The 18,227-nt window shown below is 44.9% G+C and overlaps 1 protein-coding gene across 2 annotated transcripts in view; it reads left to right on the plus strand.

The window, feature by feature from the left end:
* LOC143285815 (carbonic anhydrase-related protein-like) overlaps nucleotides 1-16,229 on the plus strand; it is a 41,520-nt gene extending 25,291 nt beyond the window's left edge. The window contains exons 1-9 of one of the 2 annotated variants that reach the window (XM_076593246.1): nucleotides 414-549; nucleotides 3,599-3,793; nucleotides 5,868-5,915; nucleotides 8,388-8,512; nucleotides 11,314-11,409; nucleotides 12,639-12,701; nucleotides 13,233-13,284; nucleotides 14,495-14,607; nucleotides 15,878-16,229. In XM_076593246.1, the coding sequence (XP_076449361.1) occupies nucleotides 531-549; nucleotides 3,599-3,793; nucleotides 5,868-5,915; nucleotides 8,388-8,512; nucleotides 11,314-11,409; nucleotides 12,639-12,701; nucleotides 13,233-13,284; nucleotides 14,495-14,607; nucleotides 15,878-16,015 (849 nt within the window). In that variant the 5' untranslated portion in view covers nucleotides 414-530 and the 3' untranslated portion in view covers nucleotides 16,016-16,229. Of the gene's footprint in view, nucleotides 1-413; nucleotides 550-3,598; nucleotides 3,794-5,867; nucleotides 5,916-8,387; nucleotides 8,513-11,313; nucleotides 11,410-12,638; nucleotides 12,702-13,232; nucleotides 13,285-14,494; nucleotides 14,608-15,877 lie in introns of those variants that run through there. The other variant, XM_076593245.1, reaches the window with a different exon arrangement.
* Nucleotides 16,230-18,227: the final 1,998 nt, after the last annotated feature.

The following is an 18,227-nucleotide window of genomic DNA, read 5'->3' on the forward strand; positions in this document are numbered from 1 at the left end:
ATATACTCACACATGCACAATCTCACACACACATCACGCACACAGAGACAGAGAGAACATTGTTTCCGCACACGCACTCTTACCGGCCCAAATCAATAACTCGAACGAACGGTAATGTCACCACCAACATGTTTAGCAGAACAGTGTCACTTCAGGGCCCTTGTGATGATGATGATGATGATGGTTTGCGTGCATGAATGTGTGCGTGTGTGTATGTGATTGGCGTGTGCGTGCGTGCGTGCGTGCGTGTGTGTGTGTGTGTGTGCGTGCGTGCGTGATTGTGTGTGTGTGTGTGTGTGTGATTGGTTGTGTGTGTGTGTGTGTGCGTGATTGTGTGATTGGTTGTGTGTGTGTGTGTGTGTAGGGGGAAGTTCCCAGACACTACTGTGGGCTGAGTACTGATGATTGTGTGTGTGTGTGTGTGTGTGCACACAACAGTGCGGACGCTGCTGTGCTGTTTTGTGTTTCGCGTGTCTGTTGCTGCTTTTACTCTGTGACAACAGTACCGAGGGGTTTTGTTCTTTCGCGGGATGGCAAGACTGGGTTTAGGTTCGTATCCTGAGAGTGACTGAGTTTTGTGGATGGTGGTGGTTCCGAGTTTTGGTGGTTCGCATTTTCAGTTTCTGTGTCTGGCTTGTCACGAGGAGTGCATGTTCTGTTCTTGGAGTTCGAGAGTTGTGGGTGTGTGGGCAGTACAACGTGTGTTCGTTTTACTCTCTCTCTGTCTGTCTGTCTGTCTCTCTCTCTCTCTTTGTGTGTGTGTGTGTGTGTGTGTGTGTGTGCCATTCCGTCTCTCGTCACACACACACACCACACACACACACACACACACACACACACACACAGTCTTTCCCTCCCTCTCTCTCTCTCTACTCAGGCTACGGTGTTAGTTTTTCTTTTCGTTTGCGTCTCATGTGTTTTCTTGGTGGGAAATGGCCCTCAGATTTGCAGGCAGCTGGGCTAAAAAAAACCGCAACATGGTTTGAATTGATTTGATTCGATTTGATTTCTGGGTGGGGATGGCGGTGGAGAGTGAGATAGATGGGGAGCAGGGAGGTTGATTGTGGCGACACATGCTGTTGTTAATTATTGTGGTTTGATCTTTGTTCTTCCTTTTGTTTGCAGTTTTCTTCTTTTTTTTTTGGTTTTGATTTTTTATAATTAATCCCTCTTTCAGACCAGAGCTGGATGTAAAATAAAAAGAAGTACAAACGCTTTTACATTGCCCATTACATCAATTACATTCGTTAATGATAATATAAAAACAGGTCTTTTCTTGTCTCAATCTCTCTCTCTCTCTCTCTCTCTCTCTCTCTCTCTCTCTCTCTCTCTTCCCCTCTATTCATCGACCGATTTGTCCCAAAGGATAATACTGTGCGTTATTAAAGAGTATTGATTTTCATGAGTATGAATGAGTACATTCATTTTCTTTCCGTCTTTATATATATACGTCTCTGTGTGTGGTTCTGTCCGTCTCTCATGCTCCGTTTAAGTTTGTTTCTCTGTCTGCTTTTCATCTCGGTCTCCCTCTTGTTCCCCCTCACTCTTTGTATCCTCTGTCACTCTGTTTCCTCTTGTGAAGAACAAGGCATATTGATTTTTATCGGCTCCTGCGAAATAATTTATGAGGTACATGCACCCGAACGTGCGCGCACTCTTTATGTATCTTTCTGTCATTTTGTTCTCTCTCTGTTTCCTCTCTTTCTTACTCTCTTTCACCCCACCCTCTATCTTAGTGTTCTGTCTGTCTGTCTGCCCCTCTCTGCCCCCTTCTCTCTTCACGCTTTCTCTTTGTGCGTATGTTTTAGTTAAGAAGTTGTGATCATCTTCGATGTTATGCATATCAACTGTGATTAATATTACACAAAAGGACTAAGGGCGGTGGAAGGGATGGAAAAGAGAGGGCAATTAAGGAGCAGAAGCAGCTCTCTCTCTCTCTCTCCCTCTCTCTCTCCCCCCCTCCCTCCCCCCCCTCTCTCTCTCTCTGTCTGTGTTCGTGTGCGCTTAACTTATGCGTTCATCAGAAGAGTTGGTCAGATGCAAAAGTTTGTCTGTTTCGTTTATGTATTTGATCACTGATACTGCTCTTCTGTGTATTTTTTTACAGGTTGGTAATCGATTTAACGTCGGTCCACTAAAGTGATCTTTGGGAGGTTTTTGTCGCAGTTTGTGTGATTTAGCTATCCTTTTCAGACGTGCTTTTAATCCATTCGTTTAATCTTTTTTTGTTGTTGCTCTTTTGTGTACTTTTATTATACTTCGTAGAACCATGTAAATCTCTTCGCTTAGGTGTTTATTTTATTTTATTATTATTTTTTTTTTTTTACTTGCTGTCTATTTTGGCATCTGGCACGGAGGACAGTAACGAAGAACGGCCACTCTTTTTTGGGGGGCCAGTCTCTGAATGGTGCCGCAGGCGTGCTTCAGGGCCTTGAGTTCTGTAACTGATCTGCGCCAGCTGTTCTTTGGCCTTCCGCTCTCGCGCCTACCTTCTGGTGTCCAGTGAACGGCTGTTCGGGTGATGTGACTGGGCACTCATCCCTTGACGTGTCCAGTCCATTTCCAGCGCCTTCTGATGACAGTCACCATGATCTGTTGATTTCACTGAGATAGTAGTTGATTGGAGATGGTGTGGGTCCAGAAGTTACGCACGTTACTTCGGAGGTTTTACATTTTCCTTTGTCATTAAAAAAAAAATTCTCTAGCAAGAACTGTGATACCCCCCCCCCCCCCCGCCCCTTGCACCGGAAACATGATTTTCATCCTACGTTAATGATTATGTTGTAATACTACTGGGATAGTAGCTACTTTTCTTTTCCCAGTTTTTCTTTCAGTTTTATTTTACATGATTGTGTTGTTTGACACAGTTTTCGTTATTTTTCGTCGTAAAATATTTTTCTTTTTGATAGGGCTTTGTGCGGTGGCTTGGCTTTAATCAATATCTGTCTGTCTGAATGTGAGTGAGTGACAGTACGTGACATGTTTGTTTCAAGGCTTGTTTATTTCAGGGAATCTCGCTCGTGTGTCATGGGGTTGGGGAGTGGGGGTTTGGGGCGAGCACGTATTTGTTTCGCCACTCTCCCTGTGTGTGTAAATATGCCACATTAAGATAATGAAATCCGTATTTCATGTAATCCCTGAAAGCTATTGATTTCGTGTTCGATTTATACCACGTTTGCCAATACATGCTGAGTTCAGTAATACCGTGAAAATAGCCAGACGTGTACATTCATGGATTTCACGAAATGACGAATAGTTAACTTCAGCGATTTCATGAAATCTCCGATGGTCACAGTGGTTAGACAAAATGAGTGAAACTTTCGAGGAATTTGATCAGATTCCTGGTTTCACAATCTTACTCTATGTCGCATATGCATGAACTGTTTTCATACGATCAGAGATTTAATGAAATCCCGAAGAACTTCTGTGATTGCATGAAATCGCTAATGGCCACAATGCTTAGACGAAATAAGTGAAACTTTTTTTTTTTTTAGGAGTTTGATGAAATTCCTGGTTTGACAATCTTACTGTATGTAGCGCTCACACACGCGCACGCACGCACCCACACGCACGTACGCACGCACTGTTGTTTCCACAGAGCACGCGGATTGGGGGCTGTACTTTCCGGAAGCCACGGGGTCCCGCCAATCGCCGGTGGACCTGGTGTCATGTGACGCCCGCTACGAGGAGCTGTTGGCCAACACCCCGCTCCAGTTCAACTACGCCACCTCGCGGGAGACGGACATCCTGAACAACGGGTACACCCTGGTGGTGTTTCCCAGGGCCAAGCAAGGTGAGGGAGGACACCGTGTGGGCAGTCGGTCAGTCTTGCGTTGTGGTAGGGTCTGTGGTGGAAGCGTTTGTCTTGTACCAAGACAAACGCTAGACTGCAGTACAGGAGAGAGTATGGGGCAAGACAAGGACAAGACCCAGGACTTTAAACAAGACTTAAGACAACACTTAGGACTAGACTAACGGCAAGACCCTGTGATAGGACTAAGACCTGGGGCAGGGGTAAGACCAGTGACAATTACAGTGCATAGGACGAGAACTGGGACAAGGATAACACACAGAACAAGGAAAAAAACAACAATCTGGAGCAAGACCTAGGGCAAAGACATGATACAATCACAATACCTAGGACAAGGACGAAGATCAAAGACAAGACCAGACGGACACATACCAAGGACAAAGACCAATACAAAGACGAGACAAAAGACAAAACAGCAAGGACAAAGGCCAAGACAAGACCATGGACAAAGACCCGGACGAATACCAAGGCAAAGACAAGACCATGACAAAGATGACGGCAAGACCAGGACAAAGGCCAAGACAAGACCAGGACAAAGGCCAAGACAAGACAAAGGCCGAGACAAGACCAAGGACAAAGGCCAAGACAAGACCAAGGATAAGGGCCAAGGCAAAGACGAAACCAGGACAAAGGCCAGTGCAAGACCGGGACAAAGGCCAAGACAAGACCATGGACACAGACCCGGACGAATACCAAGGCCAAGACAAGACCAAGACAAAGACGACGGCAAGACCAGTACAAAGGCCAAGACAAGACCAGGACAAAGGCCAAGACAAGACAAAAGACAAAGGTCAAGACAAGACCAGGACAAAGGCCAAGACAAGACACAGGCCAAGACAAGACCAAGGATAAGGGCCAAGGCAAAGACAAGACCAGGACAAAGGCCAGTGCAAGACCGGGACAAAACCAAGGAAAAAGACAAGGCCAAGGCAAGACTAGAGACAAAGATCAGGACAAAGGCCAAGACAAGACTAGAGACAAAGATCAGGACAAAGGCCAAGGCAAGACCAGGGACAAAGACCAGGGACAAAAGCCAAGACAATACAGGACAAAGGGAATTTCAGGAAGCTCCGTGAAGCTGTTACACATGTCATGCAATAAAAGAAATATGTGGAAAAAAAAAACAAAAAACAAACCATTTGGCATTGTGCTCCCAGTCAATTTCTTTGGCTGTACCATTTTCTGTTCGACTGAAAAACATTCGGAAGAGAACAATTGAGGACAAAGATAACCAGACAAAACCAAAGACAAAGACAAGACAAAGAGAATTACAGGAAATCCAGTGAAGCTGTTGCATATTTCATGTAACTTATTCAAATATGAAAAAAAGCATTGTGCACCCAGTTAGTTACAATGGCCACACCATTGACTGGTCGACTGAGAGAAGAGACATTAGGAGAAGATGAAGCCTGTTCGTCAGTTAAGCAAAGTATAGAAAAAAAATCGTGGTGTTTACTACTTATATATGCTAGTAGTAATGAAAGTGTATTTCGCCAAAATGATACCAAGACGTATTCACAAGATTTATATAAAAAAAAGCTACCGAGAAAGAAAAAGAGAGAGAGAGAGAGAATTGTTTCAGACTAAAATATTTATCCTAAATGTTGGTCGTTTACTGTTTCTTAAATGTTGGTTATGTCACGTTTTCATGTGTACCTCTGGTATTTCCACTTTGGTGGTGGTTTCCATATGGTTTATATATCGTGATTAGCAACCTTTTCTTTTTCCTGAAATGGTGGTGGTGTTTTCTTTCTTTCAGTGGATTCCAATTTTAAAAAAAATTCCTTGATTGTAGAAACCGTCAGCTGTCTTGATTAATTAAAATGAAAATTTCCATTCATTGTTTTGTCTGCTTGCCTTCCTTCCTCGCCCCCCTCTCTCTCCCTTCCTCCCTCTCCCCATCTCTCTCTCCATTGTATCCTCTCTTTTTGATATAGTTTTGTTATCTCCCATCTATATTTTTCCTCTCATGTGTGAACTATATTTTGTGGAATGTACATGCTTGGTATATGTGTGTGTGTTTGTGAGTGTGTCTTTTTCTCTGGTTGCCTTTCAGTGGACTGTCAAGCTCTGCATCGTTCTGATCACTGCTCCCATGTACCCAGTGAGTATTCCATGCTGTGTCCACAACACTATGGCCGATTCGCAGTTGCAAAAGGCGCATTTTTTTTTTCATCGTTACAGCATAAAACATCCTTTTCCCCACTTTTTTCTGCTTCTTCTTCTCCCTACCCCCCTCCTCTTTAAGGACCTTCTGTTTAGAATAGCGATAAATCGCTGCCATCGTTGCGCGTATTTTTGCGGTTCCTATGGAGAGGGGTATTTTTTAATTAAGGCATCCATGCACCGTGTTCGATGGAAGCTGCGTGCTGGGCGTGTTCCGTGTTTTGATCAGCAGCTCTCTGATCGGTGGCGACATGGATCAAGGAATTTCCGACTTGATGATTTGTGTCAAGATGATCTTCAGGGTGCTGTGTGTGTATACACCACGGAGGGGAAGTCACCGTGCAGCAGGACTGCTCATCCCTTGACCCAGAAAACAGGACACAGCCCTTCCCCTTTACCCAGTAGACACTGACGAGAGCGGGTCCGTTTTGCCTATTCCCATTTCGCCCACTGTTTGATCGTGCCGTCGCCCTCGGTGGGGCCTCTCGTGAGTTTGGACTTTTGTGTCCCGTTTCGCCAGTTAGCCTGTATCAGTGTCAAATACACTGACGTATGCGCACGCGCGCGCGCACACACACACACACACACACACACACACACACACACACACACACTCACTCACTCACTCACTCACTCACTCACTCACACACACACTCTCTCTCTGTATATTAAAGAGTATCCACAACACGCTACAAACGTGTTACGACTTCAAAAATAGGCGGACAAGGAATCATATACACAGCAAACCAATATTCTTCAAAGCCTGTGACATATACATCGCTTCCTGGGAAACTGATGCCCTTGACCGCTCTCGCTGGAGAATGCTTGCTCTAGTGGCATAAAGATGTTTGAAAACAAGAGAACGCTGGCCATGAAGGAGAAGCGTGAGCGAAGGAAGCAGGCCTCAACTTCTGGAGACGTTTTCCCTTGCAACACCTGTGGGAAGTGCTGCGCATCCAGAATCGGCCTCTTCTCCCATATGAGGACACACACCGACAGATAAGCCTGTCTGCCTACTCATCCGTCGGTCCGACTGGAGACTCCGTCAGAGACTTCATCACAACACGTTACAAATGTGTTACAACTTCAAAAATAGGCGGACAGGGAATAGGCGAATAGGGATTACCAGTTTCAGTTTCAGGCTAATCTGGAATAGGCGAATTCGCGAACAAGCGAATCGGGAATAGTCGGATTGGGATGATACCTTCCAAACCACGATCTCCTCAGATCCACGAGACAAGATTTATAATCTCTTCGGGTGCCTCACTGTGGAATGAAGCTCTACTGAATTCTGTTCAAAGCGAAGTGCATTCATTCACTATCCAGCGTTAGCATTATGCCTCGTGAACACACACTGTCATCAGAAATCGGTTTGATGTGTGGATGAATCAATTGTAGCCTGATGAGTGTCATAAAGGACGGTCGTAAAAGGTTCAAAACACAATTACTTGGATTCTTCTTCGTTCGTTGGCTGCAACTCCCACGTTCACTCGTATGGACACGAGTTGGCTTTTACGTGTATGACCGTTTTTACCCTGCCATGTAGGCAGCCATACTCCGTTTTCGGAGGGGGAGGGGGGTTTGCATGCTGGGTATGTTCTTGTTTTCATAATCCACCGAACGCTGACATGGATCACAGGATCTTTAACGTGCGTATTTGATCTTATAGGGGGGAGGGGAGGGGGTGTTCAGTCACAATCATGTGGATTCCTTTCGCCAGTTCAAGCGTGTTACAGCTTTCGACCTCGGAGCAGTTTTAAAAAAAAACCCACCTTTTGGAGCATGTGGCTCGCCATTGTTTGTCGGTTAACAGCGGCCATTGTTTTGGGTGTGAAGAGCACGTGCTTGCTTGATCTTGTTGCCTTTGTTCTTTCTGTTCTCATGTCTTCCTCCCGTCTTCCCTTCTCCCTTCGCTTTTGTGTGTGTGTGTGTGTGTGTGTGTGTGTGTGTGTGTGTTTTGTTTTTCTTTTCTGTCTGGTCCTCTTTCCAACAAGAGTTCTTGATTTCATCTGCTTACTTATTTAGTTTGTGTGTATGTGTGGGTGGGTGTGCGTTGGTGTGTGCGCGCTGTTTGTGTGTGTGTGGTGTGGTGTGTGTGCAAATGTGTATGAGTGTGTGTGTGTGTGTGTGTGCTTGGGGGCGTGCGCGCGCATGTGTGTGTTCGTGTGTTCAAATGTGAGCGTGAAGAGAGAGAGAGAGAGAGAGAATCTTAAAAAGGTCAAGTACAAACAATGATATGGTGTAAAGTGGCATGTGATGTCGATGAGTGACGACCGACTGACCGTCACGATGATGATGACGATGCTGCATGATAATAACGACATTGATGACGACGATGACGACCACGACGACAGTAATGGCGACGATAGCAGCGATAACGGTGACATGTGTGTCCCCCCCGCCCCAACAGCGGTGTCGGGGGGGCCGTTGCCACAGGGTATGGAATACGAACTGGCGGAGATCCGCTTCCACTGGGGCCGTGAGAACTCCCGGGGATCCGAACACACTGTCAACGGCAAGGCCTTTCCCATGGAGGTCAGTGGTGTGTGTGTGTGTGTGTGTGTGTTGAGGGGCGGGGAGGGGAGGATGTGTGTGTGTGTGTGTGTCTTGTGGGCGAGGGGGGAGGATGGTGTGTGTGTGTGTTGATGGGGGAGGGGGCAGGGGGGGGGGGACGAGGGGAGGATGTTGTGTGTGTGTTGAGGTGGGGGGGGGGGGGAGAGGATGTTGTGTGCGAGTGTGTTGAGGTGTTTTCGTGTGTGTGTGTGTGTGTGTGTGTGCGTGTTGAGGGTAGAAGGGGAGGATGTTGTGTGTGTCTGTGTTTCTGTGTGTGTGTATGTGTGCTTGTTTGGTTGCTCGCTTGCTTGTTTTCTCATTAGAGAGGGTGTTAGCCAGCCCGCTTTCGTGGTGATCTTTTCGTCGCTCGCAGAGCGAGAAGTAGGTCACATGAAGACGCGGGCAGCCCGCCACCGTAACTGGCTTCTCTGAGTTTGCACTGCTTTTGTTTGGACAACTTTTCGGCAGAGTTTATGAATGGATCAGTTCGAATACATAATGGCAGATAAATGACGAGAAACACGCTCAAAGTAAACATATAATATTAAAGCAGATAATGGGTGTAATTCTAAAAACAAATATGCCTTGTAAACTTGCAAAAATTGTCACCGAGAATGTTCGGAATCCTTTCGTCAAAACAGCGATTTCCACGACGTAGTTTTAGCCTTTCGGTTACATGAAAAAAAAAAAAAAAAAGGAAATGGAGACGCGCATGCGCACGCGGTTCTCGCTAAAAAAAAAAAAATAACCGGGGAGTCCCGACGAAAATCCGACGGAAGTTGGTCTGAACATATCCCTATTGACGATACAGAAATGAACAATGATGCCGTGATGATGTGCAGGCATTATTATTGTTATGATGATGATACAGAAATGAACAGTGATGACAGTGATGTGCAGGCATTATGATGATGATGATACAGAAATGACAGTGATGTGCAGGCATTATGATGATGATGATGATACAGAAATGAACAACGATGACAGTGGTGATGTGCAGGCATTATGATGATGATACAGAAATGAACAATGACAGTGGTGATGTGCAGGCATTATGATGATGATGATACAGAAATGAACAATGACAGTGGTGATGTGCAGGCATTATGATGATGATGATACAGAAATGAACAATGACAGTGGTGATGTGCAGGCATTATGATGATGATGATACAGAAATGAACAATGACAGTGGTGATATGCAGGCATTATGATGATGATGATACAGAAATGAACAATGACAGTGGTGATGTGCAGGCATTATGATGATGATACAGAAATGAACAATGACATTGGTGATGTGCAGGCATTATGACGATGACGATACAGAAATGAATAATGACATTGGTGATGTGCAGGCATTATGATGATGATGATGATACAGAAATGAACAATGACAGTGGTGATGTGCAGGCATTATGATGATGATGATGATACAGAAATGAACAATGACAGTGGTGATGTGCAGGCATTATGATGATGATGATACAGAAATGAACAACGATGACAGTGGTGATGTGCAGGCATTATGACGATGATGATACAGAAATGAACAGTGACAGTGGTGATGTGCAGGCATTATGATGATGATACAGAAATGAACAATGACAGTGGTGATGTGCAGGCATTATGATGATGATACAGAAATGAACAGTGACAGTGGTGATGTGCAGGCATTATGATGATGATGATGATACAGAAATGAACAATGACAGTGGTGATGTGCAGGCATTATGATGATGATACAGAAATGAACAATGACAGTGGTGATGTGCAGGCATTATGATGATGATACAGAAATGAACAGTGACAGTGGTGATGTGCAGCATTATGATGATGATACAGAAATGAACAATGACAGTGGTGATGTGCAGGCATTATGATGATGATACAGAAATGAACAGTGACAGTGGTGATGTGCAGGCATTATGATGATGATACAGAAATGAACAATGACAGTGGTGATGTGCAGGCATGATGATGATGATGATACAGAAATGAACAATGACAGTGGTGATGTGCAGGCATGATGATGATGATGATACAGAAATGAACAATGACAGTGGTGATGTGCAGGCATGATGATGATGATGATACAGAAATGAACAATGACAGTGGTGATGTGCAGGCATTATGATGATGATACAGAAATGAACAATGACAGTGGTGATGTGCAGGCATTATGATGATGATGATACAGAAATGAACAATGACAGTGGTGATGTGCAGGCATGATGATGATGATGATGATACAGAAATGAACAACGATGACAGTGGTGATGTGCAGGCATTATGATGATGATGATACAGAAATGAACAATGACAGTGGTGATGTGCAGGCATTATGATGATGATACAGAAATGAACAATGACAGTGGTGATGTGCAGGCATTATGATGATGATGATACAGAAATGAACAGTGACAGTGGTGATGTGCAGGCATTATGATGATGACGATACAGAAATGAACAATGACAGTGGTGATGTGCAGGCATTATGATGATGATGATGATACAGAAATGAACAAATTTTTAACTCTCTCCATACGAACGGCGAAAGAGACGACGTTAACAGCGTTTCACCCCAATTACCACCATCAAAATATTGCAAGCGGAAGGCTCTTATACTGAAGAGGTGAATGTTGACAAAGAATACCACAATTCTGACGACGGAAGCTAAAGGTCGGGTCATTCAGACACCCACTAGACATCCGAGGGGTCTGTGTAGAGGAGAAGAGAGGACTGGCCGTACTGAGTGAGTTAATGATGACCGTGATGTGTAGGTACAGCTGGTCCACTGGAACACACGGCTGTACGAGAGCATTGAAGAAGCCGTGGGCCGCCCCAACGGTATTGTCATCGTCAGCCTCTTCACTCAGGTTCCTCTCTTTTTTTAATTTTTTATTTTTTAAAAAAATGTTTCTTTAGTTCCAACACTGTTAGACGTAAGACAAAATATGCAATTATTATTAATTATTTGTATTTCTGTATTGCTATTTCTCTTTTTTAAAATTTGTATTACAACAGATTTCTCTGTGTGAAATTTGGGCCGCTCTCCCTAGGGAGAGAGCGCGTCGCTACACTACAGCGCCACCCATTTTAAAAATTTTTTTTTCCTGTGTGCAGTTTTATTTGTTTTTTCTAACGAAGTGGATTTTTCTACAGAGTTTTGCCAGGAACAACCGTTTTGTTGCCGTGGGTTCTTTTACGTGCGATAAGTGCTTGCTGCACATGGGACCTCCGTTTATCGTCTCATCCGAATGACTGGCGTCCAGACCACCACTCAAGGTCTAATGGAGGGGGAGAAAATATCGGCGGCTGAGCCGTGATTTGAACCAGCGCGCTCAGATTCTCTCGATTCAAGGCTGACACGTTACCTCTGGGCCATGTGGGAGAGCAGCCCGAATTTCACACAGAGAAATCTGTTGTGACAAAAAGAGTAATACAATACATAATACAATTCAATACAATATATATATATATATATATATATATATATATATATATATATATAGTGTGCGTGTGTGTGTGTGTGTGTGTGTGTTTATGTACAAATATCCATGTCATCGCGCATATGATCACATCAGGTGTTTTACTCTCTCCTCCACTTTTATTTTCAAGTTCCTTTCTGTGTATGTCTGTCAGTCTGTTGCTCTCTCTATAGGGTTGTCTATGTGCGTGGGTGAATATTGATTCGACAATCGCAGAGATCAGAATCAGACTAGTAACAGTCTTTGACAGGAACGTTTTCTGAAGTTGTTAAGTATAAAAACAGAATGCTGGAGTAGAATGTTAGATGCAAGAATTTTGGGGGGGTGGGGGGGAATAAAGGAGAGTTGATCATATCTCGAGTGTAGAAGTGTCGCTGAGTTATAGGATGAGCTGTTTAAACCATGTTGCTGTCCATGTATGCGCTTTGCTAGATTTTGTTTCATGTGAGTTTTGTAGAGCTGCTGCTTTTTTCTTTCAACCTGTATAATTATGTTTATATGTCACTGTCATGTTGCCACGATGGTACAATTGTGTGTGTGTGTGTGTGTGCGCGCGCGCGTGCGCGTGTGTACGTGCGTGTGTGTGTGTGTGTGTGTGTGCGTGCGTGTGTGCGCAGCTGGGAAGAGAGCACCACGGATTACGGCTGATCACGGACGCTCTTGAAGACGTGCAGTATAAGGTTCGCCTTTGTCTCCACACACCCCTCTCTACCCGCCCCCTGTCTGTCTGTCTCTCCCTCTCTTCATATGTGTAATAGAAGGTCCTTCTCGGTCTTTTTCCACTTCCACCCCTCCCTCTCTCTCTGTCTCCCTCCCTTCCCCCATCACTCTCCTTTCTCTCATACTTTGTGATGATGATGATGTGGATACTAATAGAGCGCCCGTCTTCGGTCAGAGACCTAACTCTAAGGGCTGTACACACACAGTCATTTGCCTACATGGCTAGAGCTGACTGACAGCTGCTATTGGGCGCTGATCATTCGTTTCCGCTGTCATTCATTCGGGTTTCTCTCTCTCTCTCTCTCTCTCTCTCTCTCTCTCTCTCTCTCTCTCTCTCTCTCTCTCTCTCTCTCTCTCTCTCTCGCACGCACGCACGTACGTGTTTGTTTGACTTTGGATGAAAGTCTGTCCACTGAAAGAACCGCTGTATGAAGGAATTGCATTCAGATACAGTACAGCTTGTGACCATGGTGATGGTTGTGTCTTTGCAGGGCAGGCAGAAAACATTGACAGCCCCTTTTAATCCAGGAACCTTCATGCCAGGTTAGTTAGTATGCCTTTGTTTTCCTGTGTCCCCCGGCCCCCTGTGTGTGTGTGTGTGTGTGTGTGTGCGTTCGTTCGTTCGTTCGTTCGTGCGTGCGTGTGCGTGCGTGCGTGCATGTTGCCATTGCTTTTGCTCTGTGTGTGTGTGTGTGTGTGTGTCATTTCGTGCATGCACAAGAGTTTGTGGGTGTTCGTGCGCGCGCGCGTGTGTTGATATGCATGCCGTAGTGTACTTAATATGAATTCTGTCAAGTCAGATAATCATCCGTTCAGGCAAACCCACCTTCCGAATGTCTCAGTTATAAGTTTAGATGGCTCACCCTCCATCCTTATATAATTAAAGTTATGACTGAGCTTCTTTTTTTTTCACATGAGAGTAAATGAGCGTGAAATGAAAAAAGGGTTGGTTCGTGTGTGCGTGTCTTTTTTCTCATCTTTTAGATATCTTTTACCCCGACGGGACAGTTAAATTCTGGGGCACATTTCCACAGTTAATTCCGTGAAGATGTTATTCCAGGACATCCCCCGGACACTGTTTTTCAATGCCGGAAGAAAATCGATGTTTACGGCTTGATTGAAACTTTACATGGACTGAAACAGACATACATGGGTGAAAAAAATTTTTTTAGGCCGTTTTCAGTCTCATAAAACTTGATTAGAAATTTAAGTTTTCTTTGACTGGTTTTAATATATATATATATACATACAATACATACTATAACGGGGGTTTCAGCCATGAAATGGTCCTGTTTGCAGCCGACTGTGTTATAAGCGACATGTGGAGTGATGGCCTAGAGGTAACGCGTCCGCCTAGGAAGCGAGAGAATCTGAGCGCGCTGGTTCGAATCACGACTCGGCCGCCGATATTTTCTCCCCCTCCACTGGACCTTGAGTGGTGGTCTGGACGCTAGTCATTTGGATGAGACGATAAACCGAGGTCCCGTGTGTAGCATGCACTTAGCGCACGTAAAAGAACCCACGGCAACAAAAGGGTTGTTCCTGGCAAAATTATGTAGAAAAATCCACTTTGGTAGGAAAAAAAAAGAAAAGAAAAAAAGGGTGGCGCTGTAGTGTAGCGACGCGCTCTCCCTGGGGAGAGCAGCCTGAATTTCACACAGAGAAATCTGCTGTGATAAAAAGAAATACAAAATACACATATGATTTTGAGTCGAACTTTTCTTGTTTTTTCTTTTCTTTTCTTTCCCCCCAGATCCCCAGTTACGAGACTTCTGGACGTATGAAGGTTCACTGACCACGCCCCCGTGTTCAGAGAACGTCACCTGGATTCTGCTCCGGTACCCTCTGATGGTGTCCCACTCACAGGTAAGGGTGTCGGGCAGTGTCGGTTTCAGTTTCAAGGTGGTGTCAAAGCGTGTGGTACTGATCCATATGCGCTACACCACATCTGCTGTAAAAGAAAAGGAGCAGGTGCCTGACCTTCGCATAAACCAACGCGCTGTTCAGGCTATTTGTATTTGTATATCTTTTTATCACAACAGAAATATGTTGTGACAAAGAAAGAAATACGATCCCACCACTGACCAAGTAATCAAAGATGACGCAGAACATCGATAAAATGAACAGGACCGTTCACTTTTCCTGTGTATTTTGGCCCGCACAAGGTGTTGTGTTCTCGGCAATTCCAGCAGAGATCACTTCGCCAGTGGAGAAGTGGGAAACGGGTTAATTAACCACGTTATCCCATGAAGATCTCTCAAGCAGAGAGAAGAATCGAAACTTAATGTAGTATGGGCACGTCTCACGACCTGCAGGACTTCACCCTCCCCCCCCGACAATTCTGTGCAAGGAAGGAAAAGGAAAAGCAGAGAGAGAGAGAGAGAATGTGAGGACAGTATCCCTGAATGAACAGGCCTGAGAGAGATGATGAGGAACAGAGAGAAATAGAGAGAACTGGTTGGCGGGTCATCCATCAGTGGCTCCCCGTAGTTGGGTCTTGAGATTATGGGACAGCAGTAAGAGGAAGGTGTTACTGTGTTTCATTGAATCATGATTTGAACAGTCTGGTAACAGCCGAGTGGTTAAAGCGTTGGACTTCCAGTCTGAGGGTGCCTGGATGGAATCCCCTTCACGGCGTCCGATATATAAAGGGTGGATATTTTTTTTCCGATATCCCGGGTCAACATGTATGCAGACTAGCTAATGTCTGAATCTCTATCATGTGTGTACACATGCAGAATATACCAAATACGCACATTAAAAATCCTGAAATCCATGTTGGCGTTCGGTGGATTATGAAAACAAGAATATTCCCAAAATGTACACCCACGAAAACGGAATATGGCTGCCTACATGGTGGGGTGAATAACAAAAATCTGCCATGCGCGCGCGCGCGCGCGTGTGTGTGTGTGTGTGTGCGTGCGTGTGTGCGTGCGTGACTGAAACCTGATTGAATGACACAGGAAACGAATGATGAGCGCCCAATGGCAGCTGCCAGTCGGCTCTACCAGCCTGTTATGGAAATCACTCCCTGTTTGTAAAGTGCCTAGAGCTTTGTCTCTGTCCATGGATAGGCGCATAAATAAGTATCCATATCATAATCATATCATCATCAACATCAACACCCTGTGTTCAGATGGAGGACTTCAGACGGCTGAAGACCCATAACAAGGGAGATCAGCCCAGACCGGGCGATGACGGAACAATGGCGGACAACTTCCGGCCCCCACAAGCCCTCAATGGACGGTGTGTTAGAGCCTCGTTCCAGTACTGAGTACCTGATGTCCTGTGGACGTCACGTGACTTTTCCGGGACTCCGCATCACAGCCTTGTGGCAGGACGGATTGTCAATGTTCCTGTCTTTCCGCTGCCTCGAGGAGTACATTGGTCAGAACCTGGGGTCAGTGGTTATTTCCCTTGTTCTCGTGTCCTGGCGGTGATTATTCAGCGCCTCGATCCCATGTTGACTCAATCACGAGTTTTTTTTTTTTTTTTTTTTGTTTAAAAAAAAAAAAAATTCTTTTAATGTTCAGTGACCACATAACTGCGACCCATTAGCAAAACTGTTCAGGGCTTAGTTTCATGAGCGATCTTAGCAACGTAAAGTTTGCATGGAATGACAGACGCAACAGCCGAGTGGTTAAAACGTTGGTCCTTCAATCTGAGGGTCCCGGGTTTGAATCCTGGCCATGGCACCTGGTGGGTAAAGGATGGAGATTTCCCAAGGCAATCGATGTGCAGACCTGCTTGTGCCTGTACCCCCATCGTGTGTATACGCATGCAGAAGATCCAATATGCAAGTTAAAAAATCCCGTAATCTCATGTAAGCGTTCGGTGGGTTATAGAAACCAGAACATACCCAGCATGCACCCCCTTGGAAAACGGAGTATGACTGCCTACATGATGGGGTAAAAACAGTCATACACGTAAAAAGCCCACTCGTGTATACATACGAGTGAACGTGGGAGTCGCAGCCCACAAACGAAGTAAGTCTATAGCGTAGAGTTGAGAAAATTCTAAAAGCTAAGCAGATTTAACACTGCAGAGATCAGCACGTGCATCCCTGGTTCTTTCCAGTGCCCAGGTAGAGCAGCTCATAGTTTTTAGTGGCGGTCACGTAATAAAAGACCTGTTGTTGATGCCTTGAGGTGTCTTCAGTTTGACGTTACGGTTCTGTCCATTACCACGCAAGGGTCCTTCGAACTTCCGTAGTCGATACATTTCCTGTGTTAGCCCAGCAGGGTCCTTCGAACTTCCGTAGTCGATACATTTCCTGTGTTAGCCCAGCAGACTGCAGAAGATACTATGCAAGGGTCCTTCGAACTTCCTTAGTCGATACATTTCCTGTGTTAGCCCAGCAGACTGCAGAAGATACTATGCAAGGGTCCTTCGAACTTCCTTAGTCGATACATTTCCTGTGTTTAGCCCAGCAGACTGCAGAAGATAACTATCTCCTGGCTGAATATATGCCTGAAAGAAACAAATCCGCTTAAAAAGAAACAACTCCTCCAAGCCTTCGCGGTCAGACGGGCTATGAACACTGTGAATTGATGCCAACGCCCCGTGACTGGTATATCTCAGACGTTGTACTGATTTTACCAATGCTGTGCTGTTTTTGTTTGTTGCAATCTTTAGACAAATCTAGAGTGATCATGGGCTCAGGTTATTAACTTCGTTTCATGCTTCAAGGTCGGTCTGTTTGTCTGCATTACATACCTTCTTCTGGAGATGCGGGGGTGTGGTGTGGTGATGATGCAAGTGAAGAGAACCCCCCCCCCCCCCGCCCCCTCCGTTGGATGCCGGAGGTCTTTCAGTATAAATTTCACCCCCGCCTTCTTGAAATTTTGTGCTATAAATATCCTCTTTTCTGTTGCTCTCTTTCGTTCTGCCTTTTTTTCTTCTTCCTTCACTGTTCTTTTTTTCCCCTGCCTTTACAGCCCTTCCTTTTTTCGAGTAAAGCCTTGACACTCCCCCCACCCCCCTTTTCCGCAGTCTGTGGTGTACTACATGTGCTGTTTGCTTTGGCCGTTAGTGAGATTGTAAACACTGGGTTGGGTGGGCACTAGCTGTCCATTCTGCAGTGTTGTTTGCCAATATAGCCTTTTTATGTAGTTTTGTTTGGCTTTGAAGTATTGCCTTTTCCTTTTTTACGATTTTTTTTTTTTTGTAATGAGGGGATGATAAATCAAGCAGAAGCCAGACGTCATCAGCACGGCCGAAGTTTAATTGTTAAATGTAGCTGAATGGTCAAGATATGTTATGAGCGGTGTTTTGTAGATTTGTCATATATATATATATATATATATATATATATATATATATATATATATGAGAGAGACACACAGAGATGTGTGTCATTTACAGCTTAGTCTTTTGTGAAGGACTTTACTCTCAAACTAGGAGGCAAGATTACACTCGCTCTTTGTGCTGTAGCCTTTGGGGTTAGTTGGCCTTTGGGAACCATCCCAACGCCGACTGTCTAAAAC

Source organism: Babylonia areolata, chromosome 9, assembly GCF_041734735.1.
Source record: "Babylonia areolata isolate BAREFJ2019XMU chromosome 9, ASM4173473v1, whole genome shotgun sequence".
Lineage (NCBI taxonomy): Eukaryota > Metazoa > Mollusca > Gastropoda > Neogastropoda > Buccinidae > Babylonia > Babylonia areolata.